Genomic DNA, 10,242 nt, shown 5'->3' with positions numbered 1-10,242 from the left:
TGTGAGAGAGAGAGAGAGAGTGTCTTTGTGTGTGTGTGTGTGTGAGAGAGAGAGAGAGAGAGAGAGTGAGTGAGTGTCTTTGTGTGTGTGTGTGGAGATGTTCACTCGTTAGGTGGCGCAGCTCCACACACACTTTCAGCTGCTTGTGAGCGCAGGAAGGGGGCAGGGTTGACGCGTCGCTTTCCTTTCGCTGTTTGCCCATCACAATTTGCTGAATCACACAAACTCTTCCGCATCGTCAAAACTTTGAAGACAGATCGCGCACGAATTAGTTCCATGGATAGATAGAGGGATTTTTCCTCCGTAAAAGAGAGACAGAGAGAAGGTTTATCCTACTTCCGAGAACACTTCATGGCGAAAAGTGGCACTTCCTCGTGTGTTTCGGATAGATATTTCTTTTTCACTCTTGCCTTCTGTCACGTACGGGACCTCCGCGTGCTCGACTTATGACAATCCACGCACTTAAAAGTTTGGATTTCACGTGAATGTAGAGGATCCTTCGACAACACTCATCAGAGACATGAAGCTCAGCAGACAGTTCACAGTTTGTGGCAGTGCCATATTCTGTGTGGTGGTATTTTCCTTATACCTGATGCTGGATCACATAGACCACAGCAAAAACCCAAATGGAGAGAGAGTTCAAAACGTAAGTACTCCTTGTACTGTTGCATATCGTGTGCAGTGGATCAATACATGTTGCACAGAGAGAAATGAAAGACCCAGCGATAATGACAGCTGCTGTGTGCTTCTCGACAGTTTGCATCACACGGCTGGCTAGTGAACTTATAATATTAACACTACAGTGATGTGGTGGAGTCGAGACACTGTTATAGTAGTTTCTTTCTTTTAAAGTCACATTCCTACACTGTTAAAATAATGTAGTGGTACAACTGTAATCCGTAGAACTTAACGAATACATTTCCGGATTTTCAAGTATTTTATCGCATAATGTTTATGAAGTCACTAAGAATTAAACAGCTTTTGAGAAAACATTTTTAACTGAAGGAGCTGTTTGTTAAGTTCAATGAACTGCTGTCAAAGTTCAACGACTCGCAGTCATTATGTCTGTGTCTCAAAACCTTGTGAATTGCCTACCTAGGCAGCATTTTTGTTCGTCATAGGTATCCATTTAAAAACATAATAACAAAATCCTACACTCGCCAGTGATGACCAAACACCCTCACTGTGCTGTGTGTCTCTATGATGCCCAAACATGTTGACTAGGTAGGCAGTCCACAAAGTTTTAAGACACGGCCTGTATGGAATGAAATATGTGCCATTTGGACTTGAACTTGAATTTGAGGACTTGAATTTGAAATTGAATTTGAACTCCAGACGTAATTAGTTAGATTGGTAAACAGGCTGTTAGATGCATTAAATAAATGTTATACACAAATTCAAGTTCAAGTCCCAATGGCACATATTTCATTCCATAAGCCTGTTTCGTTACCTAAGCTTCAAAGTTTGTGTGGAATAATATGCGCACAAGCTCCATTAAGAAGCAATTTCTTAAAGCTGCTGAAAGCATTTTTTTAATATCATGCACAAATGTCCCTATTTCTTAACAAATATATCTGAAATGGGTGTTCCTGAGAAATCATACTTGTCTAACAGTCTCTGTAAACAGTGAAAAAGACTCTAGCCAATCAGAAAACTGGTAGGGGACTCTCTGCCAATGGTGTGAGTTTGGGGTGGGATTACCTGTTTGTCAAACCAATGAAAGATGAGGAGTAGTGTTTGGGAAACCTGTACGGAAACAGGCATTATTTTGCAATTCTGTTTGGTCTTTAGTAGTCACAGAAATTGCTAATAGACAAACACATTTTACTTTAAAGTAATTTTAACAAAAATGGAAATTATTTTATAGTTTAATCACTGTTATGTAATTCCAAACTCATATCATTTTCTTTGTTCTGTGGAACAAAAGAAGTCATTTTGTGAAGTTTAAACTCTAAAAAGGACAGAAAAAACACCATAAAAGTACTATAGTCCATACAACTTGTGCACTATACACCAATCACCCACAACATTAAAATCTCCTGCCTAATATTGTGTAGGTCCCCCTCGTGCTGCCAAAACAGCGCCAACCCGCATCTCAGAATAGCATTCAGAGATTATATTCTTCTCACCACAATTGTACAGAGTGGTTATCTGAGTTACCGTAGACTTTGTCAGTTCAAACCAGTCTGGCCATTCTATGTTGACCTCTCTAATCAACAAGGCGTTTCCATCCACAGAACTGCTGGTCACTGGATGTTTTTTGTTTTTGGCACCATTCTGAGTAAATTCTAGAGACTGTTGTGTGTGAAAATCCCAGGAGATCAGCAGTTACAGAAATACTCAAACTAGCCCACCAGGCACCAACAATCATCAATGCGATTATCTAATCAGCCAGTCATGTGGCAGCAGTGCATAAAATCATGCAGATATGGGTCAGGAGATTCAGTTAATGTTCACATCAACCATCAGAATGGGGAAAAAATGTGATCTCAGTGATTTGGACAGTGGCGTGATTGTTGGTGCCAGACACGGGCTGGTGGTTTTAATGTTGTGGCTAATCGGTGTATATTCCAAGTCGTCTGAAGACATGCCATAGATTTGTCTCAGGAACAGACTGAACTGTAAGTTGTTATTCACGGAAAATAGCTATCAAATCTCTTACATGGTTGCAAGCAATTCAGAACTTTCAAACGTGTTGCGATCGCAAAGCAACCATAACCTTGGTAGCAGCGAAATGTACTAGAGTTTTGAGAATACACAACCAAAATGTGCCATTGACATCAAACTTGGCATGAAGCATCTTGAGGCGGCATATATGTGTACAAGTGCAAATAAGATTTGAGAGCTTTGGTGGAGGGAAAGATTTTCAGTGAATGAGAACTTAAATTTCAGTCTGTTCACCACACAAAGTTATCGGATGGCTTCAGAAGACTTGGAATAAAGTGCACAAGTTGTATGGACAAATTTGTCATTTTTGTGGTGAACTAGCCCTTTAAACTGTTTATAACCTCTTATCTGAAGATTTTGATAAAGGCCTAAATAATCGTGACTAAGAATGTTCTGCTCCATGATAAGGTTTCATCTCAATGTTACTCTATATTTTACAGGGCCAGATTGGTATTCTGCAGGACAAAATAGACCACTTAGAAAGACTGCTTGCAGAGAACAATGAGATCATTGCCAACATCAGGGACTCTGTGATTAACCTCAGGGAAAATGTGAAAGAGGGGAAAGTGTTTCCTGAAGGGAACATCAGTCAGGGGATCTCTGAATTGCTTCCCCCTACCCCTGCGCTGTTCCCCATCGACTCCGAGGACTGCCAGTTTGCAGCCCGGACATACTCAAAGGCAGCGGATGGAGTGCAGGTATAATGGGAAAAATATTAAAGCCTTGTAAAGAGCAAGTGGACCAATTGATTGATTGTTCCATTCACCACCTGTTGTTTGTACAGGGGCTACTGGGGCAAGTTGTCCCATGGGAAATTGTCATGAGAGCTATATCTCAGAATCATTTGCATACATGGTTGTTTTCTCTAGAAGTCGTTATCTATGTTGGTTTCAAACTAAAACTTTCTTATTGTGTTTTTGTTTTAATCTATCCTCCACACAGAAATGCCTCTTCACAACTCACTGTGTCTCATAGCACTCATAATGCTCAGATTCACAAATACAATTGAAGTTATTAAACCATTCCAAATGACATGAGACAATTCTGACTAAACAGGCATATTCCAGCTGTCTTATTCAGATATCTAGAAGCCAGAATGTTGTCTTAATCAGGTAACAGCAATCACGTTAATGTGTTTACATGATACATACTGTACATAATCAGAAGATGACTAAACTCTAATATTAATCAGAATGTTCATGTAAACATGGTCGCTGACATACATTAATAAGGACAGTTTCAGTTGTGTTATAAGGTAGATTTGAACTAAAAGGTTAAACTGTGTTCTCAGGACAAGGGTATTTTTACATGCATGTCTGGTCGGGCAAGTTGCCAAATGTCTTTCATTTGTTGAAATTTTATATGATTCATTATATTGCATATTATTTTAAAATATCACTATCATTCTCTAACCTGGAAAGAAACTTAAATACTGTAGTAACTATCTCGGATGAGTTAAAGGAATATTCTGCGTTCAATTCAAGTTAAGCTCAGTCGACAGCATTTGTGGCATAATGTTGGTTTCCACAGAAAATACATTTGATTAAAAAAAAAAATAAAAGCATAAATCGAGGTTACAGTGAGGCACGTACAATGAAAGTGAATGGGGCAAGTTTTGCAGCTTATAATTTTATAAAAGCACTTGCATTAATTCTTCTGTAAAACGCATGTATTATTTGAGCTGTAAAGTTGGTTAAATCATTGTTTTTACAGTTGTTTTCGTATTTACAGCATTCCGTCCTTATGGCAACGAAGTTTGACATAAAAATTGAATATAACTTTACAAAGAAAAGGTTATTTAGCGATTTATCACTCTAAAATCATTTTAACATGCATACGGTTTACGTCTTGTGGACTTTTGAAACAGCAAGTATTTTAACGTGAATGGACTGGTCCCATTGACTTCCATGTGTAAGTGCCTCACTGTAACCCTGATTTGTACTTTTTTTTTTGTGGTATCAACATTATGCCACAAATGCTGTCGATTGAGCTTAACTTGTACTGAACCGGGAATATTCCATTAACGCATTGATCACAAATAGACACAACTGCACTGCATGTGTTTTTATCTGTCTGCTGTCTTGTGTGGGTGCTTAACTTCATTTACAGAGGTGAAGTTTCCATTAATCTGTGTAAGAAACAGATTCACCGGCATTCTTTGAGCAAGATGAAAGGTGTGTGTGGGGGATAAGCAGAGAGAAGACACTAGTTTTATGAAGAATCATTTGGCAATAGACAAACAATTTATCATGTCACCTTAAAAGGTGGAAAACCATGTGCAGTTTTATACACAATATGTTTTTTAAAGGAAGGTTTTCTTGAACCATGTTGCAGTAAACATTTCTGGATAGATTATTCTACTGTTACAAAAACAAATTGTAAAGGTACAATGGTACAGTAATAACATCTGCTGGTAATAGTACCGTGGCACTTCGAGATACAGTATCGTAGTACTGAATGCATGTACCATGTGTGAGAATTGTTTGTCTGCAATTTTTGGCAGTCTTTGTTGTCCTCTTTCATTATCATAAATTCATTTTTATTATTAATTATTTCCCCAGACTTCAAGTAATTGTGCAATACACTATATGTACATATATATATATATATATATATATATATACACACACACACACACACACACACACACACATATATATATACACACACAATACGTGTGTGTGTGTATATAACATTATAAACTGACTTGTTGGAACATGGACATCAAAAATATTTTCACTCAATGCAGGTTACAGTTAAATAAAACAGTGTTCATTCCTGCTTTATTTCAGATGCTGGATGTTTACGATCTGCTCAGCTTTGATAACCCTGATGGTGGAGTATGGAAACAAGGCTTTGAAATCTCTTATGAGGAGAATGAATGGGACAATGAACCACTGCAAGTCTTTGTTGTGCCCCATTCACATAATGACCCAGGTGAGTCATAAAGTTGGTTGTTGATCTTGTAATAATGGGCAGCATCATTACCACAGATGTGCTTCAGCTGCTGAAAATTGCCATTTATTTATCAAGAATAGACTTGTGTTGTTTATGACTAGGATGCATAGGCCCACTGTTTATATACATTGGATATTTCGAACATTTGTAAATAATGGCTGAAATAAAGGGGGTGTTTGATCAGTTTTCAGACACTTTGGACTGTTGGTGTGGGTAAAATCGTTCAGGAAGCAGTTTCATCACCATGTGTGATTACATCTGAGGTTGTTGACCTGATTACATACAAGATCAACAGTCACCTTCTATGATCAGTGGTCTTCACATCACAGAATGCCACTCTGTTTGTTTGGCAGCTCATTCATTTGCAGTTAACTTGTATGCCCTGACTGAGTTGTTTCGTTTCGTAATACTGGAGATGCTTCTGTAAGAATCAGTTTTAGTGTTTTTAGAGAAACTGCAAAAATCATTGGGATTTTTGTAAGCAAGAAAACATTTAGCATCCATTTTTATCCAAACACTGCAAAAAAAAAAAAAAAAGTATTTTTGTCTTATTTTCCAGTCAAAACATCTAAAAGTTCTTAAAGCACGAAAAAAAAAAATACTTGGGAAGCAGAATGATGTAAGAAATCAAGCCTTGTTATTTACATTTTTTTTTTAAAATCTAACAAAATTTGGTGGGCTTTATGATTAAAATAAGAAAACAGTTTTTTCTTGTTAGAAGTATAAACGTTACTAAATTCTGTTAGATTTCTCTGAAAACCAGACAAAATATCTTAAAGTATTTTTATCTTGTTTTAAGAATGTTTAGATATTTTTACTGGAAAGGCAGAAATACTCAATAAGAAAATATATACTGTATGTGTATATGTGTGTATATGTGTGTGTGTGTGTGTGTATATATATATATATATATATATATATATATATATATATATATATATATATATATAAAAAAATTCTCAGTAAAACAAAATAATATATATATATAATTTTTTATTTTTTTATATATATATATATTTTTTGCAGTGAAGTGAAGTGACTTCATTGCACTTTTTAAAGCTGAAATGTGTAATTTCTCTTCCAATATTGTCAACAATCAGAACTGGAAAAATAATGACTTTCAAACTGGTTTTCAAGCAGGATTTTTGAACACTCTCCCCATCTGCCATTTGACTTAAAAACAAATTGTCCTCCCCAAACTCACACCAGTGGTCGAATGAATGTTGCTGTGTAGGGCAGTTGTGGATGCTCAAACAAACAAAGGAATGTTTTGAAGGCGCCACAGTATTTACACTTTTAGGTGAAATCAGCGTACAAGTGGCTTGCTTATAGTTGTCTCAGTCTATCAAGCCCTGATAGAACAAAGTCTTTTACCTTTTAAAAAAAATTACACACTTCACCTTTAAGGGGCATTCACACTGACAGCGATTAAATCACTGGAAGTCGCAAGTTGCTGTATTGTTGGTTGCTAGTAGACGTTCCTACTCGACTGCTTCATCACTGCTTTTTTGCATTCTTTGTCACGTCGCCAACAGCCACTGTTGCTCACGTCGCCTCAGACTGCCAACTTTTATTGAAATGCACAGCCATCTTTACCGTTAGCAGATAAATCAGCTAATAGGATGGACTTTCCATTCTGTGTTTCATTTTTACCACTGTATTTCATTAGCTGTGATAGACAAGATTTGACAAACCCTTCCATTCACCAGGTTATTACAGTCGTCGAACTCAGTGCTACAGAGCTAATGTTGTAAACAGCATCCTGCAAATACAGGATGTTTATTACCTGACCCTCCCGTGTGAATTGCCAAGTGTGCAATTTATATTCTACATTCAGATGGAATGACAGGAAGGAAATTATTGTCTGAGAGACAGCCATCAGCAGTCCAAAATCACCAGAAATGAGTTTTCAATATTAGTTTTGTAAAGCAGTTACAAAGCAGTTAGTTTTTTATGTTGAAAAAAACCCCGGCATGTTCCTTTAATGCAAACCTTACCAGCTAAATAAACATGCTGTTCTTCACACATTCACATACACGTAAACACAACCACTAGCCATGTCTTTTCCCTTTGTTGCTGGATTTCATTATTTATGTCTCTTGTAACCTGATATGACTTGTTTTGAAATGTTCTTATTTCCTTGTGCAATTTTTGTTGTTTTTGTAATTGTTAAAAAATGTCAAGTTAGAAAATTGCATGTGGAAACACAAGTTGTTGTGCAGCCACTTTCAATTCACAACTCCTATAGATAATTCACTATATTGGCTAGAATTTAGCTGGAGAGCAATTATTTGGACCTATTTGATTACACCATTGGATCTGTACCAAATGACAGTCGTTGATATAAAAATAACTCCAAAAACCCGTCTTTGCGTAGTTTTGAGCTTGGCATGTTCCAGTAGGCAATCCGAGTGTTTTTGCAAACTTTTTAATCATTAGTAACAACTGGAAAACACTTTTATGACAAAATCAGCTCATTCCAATAAGACCTTATAAAGAAAAAGCCAAATAAGAATAGCTGAGCATGAATAGCTTTGGTGTCATTTAGTGCCCTCAGGTTAACATACTGGGCAACTGGATTTCACTGGGAAAACCGGTTCTTCTGAGATCATGTTGTGTTTTATTTTTCTATAGAAACGGTTGTTATGTGTTATGCTCAAGATGAAGTACATGTAATTCCTGTAAGTCATGGTTGCCAGTGTCACTGCTCACTCTGTCTCCTTTAAAACATGCAGGAGAATGATTGCTTGAAGGTGAAGCATGTCATTTGTTGTTGTTAAAATACCTTCGCTTATCCAATAAATGTGCAGAGATTACTATATTTTTTTTATTTTGTATTTTTGTATTTTTGTATTTTCTCCCCTTTTTCTCCCCAATTTGGAATGCCCAATTCCCAATGTGCTTCAAGTCCTCGTGGTGGCTTAGTGACTCAGCTCAATCCGGGTGGCGGAGGACGAATCTCAGTTGCCTCCGCATCTGAGACCGTCAATCCGCGCATCTTATCACGTGACTTATTGCGCGTTACCGCGGAGACAGCGCGTGTGGAGGCTTCACGCTATTCTCCGCGGCATCCACGCATCGTAGAAATGCATAAATACCTGTAGTTCAGTTGCACATGCACATGGAGTCCTGAGAAAGAGTTAACAGGGTCCAACCTGACTTCCCCATAGCCTCAATTTTATACTCAATAGTTTGAGTTATTAACACTTAGAATCTCAAGTCTACGGATTTTTAAGATAAATCAGTTCAAGGAGCATAGATATTTGAGTTATGAGCCCAAAACTTGACATTTCAAGTTATGTTTAATTATGACAGCTTAGTTTTCCAGTAATGACAACATTAGGGTGTACATTACATGTCCAAAAAGTTTTTTTGTAATTGTTAGTCATACTCTTGTTAAAGACATTTGAAATATTTCCAAAATATTTGAAAGATTTGCTGTTGATTAGTATGTTTGTGATCTTCCTCATCAACCTTTCTGACAAGTTTGTGTGTTGTTCTGATCAGGCTGGCTGAAGACATTCAACGACTACTATCGAGACCAGACGCAGCACATCCTCAACAACATGGTGGTCAAGTTAAGTGAGGACAGCCGGCGTAAAATGATCTGGTCTGAGATTTCTTATTTCTCAAAATGGTGGGAGAGTATCGATGAGCAAAAACGAGATACTGTCAGGAGGTGAGGCTTTTCTCTTTATCCGTTTATTCTCATGTGTCAGTGTAATTTATGGATTCATTAATTGCCTTGTTCACACTCTGATGTAAGCAAGACTGGGAGATGTTGAGGAGTTCTGAAGAACTCCACTGTGCTTTCGCTCACATTTTAATTAAGTATAAGGTTTTTGGATTTTATTGCATCTCAGGTGACAGTTTCTGTGAGGCTTTAAAAAAAACAATGTTTTAATGGTGATAATGATAAGAAATTGGCATTCTAGTACAGCGGTTCTTAAAGGAATGATAGGGGTTCAATACACTTAAAGCTCAATCGACAGCATTTGTGGCATAACGTTGATTGCCACAATTTATTTCGACTCATCCCTCCTTTTAAAAATATTGGTAACATTGAGGCACTTAAAATGGAAGTGAATGGGACTAATGTTTGGAGAGTTTAAAAGCAGAAATGTGAAGCTTATAATTTTACAAAAGCACTTACATTAATTCTTCTGTTAAAACTTATGTATTATTTGAGCTGTAATGTTGTTCAAATCGTAATTTTTACAGTCATTTTAGAGTTTTGGTGTTTGTTGACATTACATCATCATGGCAACCTAATTGTAAAATTGGTTATAAAGTTACACAGAAAAGGTTAGTAAGCGATTTTATCAAACTAAAATCATGTTTACACCACTGAAATATATATATATAAAACTGGATTGCTCATGACGTCATATCAGTGAAGCCACTGTGCCGCCATATTGTAATGCCCAAATATTCCAATATCCCTATTGACTTAATAGGAAATCATCTCATTTCAGCAAGAAAACAATAGTCATTCAGTCACCGATTTTATATCTGAAATCTGCATGTACATCCCTTCAACGCAAACATCCTACACATGTAATTGTTTATTTATAATAAATAATTACATGTGTAGGACGTTTGCGTTGAAGGGATGTA

At 36.9% G+C, this 10,242-nt stretch overlaps 1 protein-coding gene across 1 annotated transcript in view; it reads left to right on the top strand.

Annotated features, from left to right (window-relative positions):
- man2a1 (mannosidase, alpha, class 2A, member 1) overlaps window positions 1–10,242 on the top strand; it is an 81,194-nt gene continuing 70,952 nt past the window's right edge. The window contains exons 1-4 of the mRNA XM_051696068.1: window positions 1–646; window positions 3,108–3,365; window positions 5,460–5,604; window positions 9,133–9,304. Coding sequence (XP_051552028.1) covers window positions 521–646; window positions 3,108–3,365; window positions 5,460–5,604; window positions 9,133–9,304 — 701 coding nt within the window. The 5' untranslated portion in view covers window positions 1–520. The remainder of the gene's footprint in view (window positions 647–3,107; window positions 3,366–5,459; window positions 5,605–9,132; window positions 9,305–10,242) is intronic.

This window comes from Myxocyprinus asiaticus, chromosome 4 (assembly GCF_019703515.2).
Source record: "Myxocyprinus asiaticus isolate MX2 ecotype Aquarium Trade chromosome 4, UBuf_Myxa_2, whole genome shotgun sequence".
Lineage (NCBI taxonomy): Eukaryota > Metazoa > Chordata > Actinopteri > Cypriniformes > Catostomidae > Myxocyprinus > Myxocyprinus asiaticus.
Note: the sequence above shows the minus strand (reverse complement) of the source record. Positions and strands in the feature narration are given on the sequence as shown.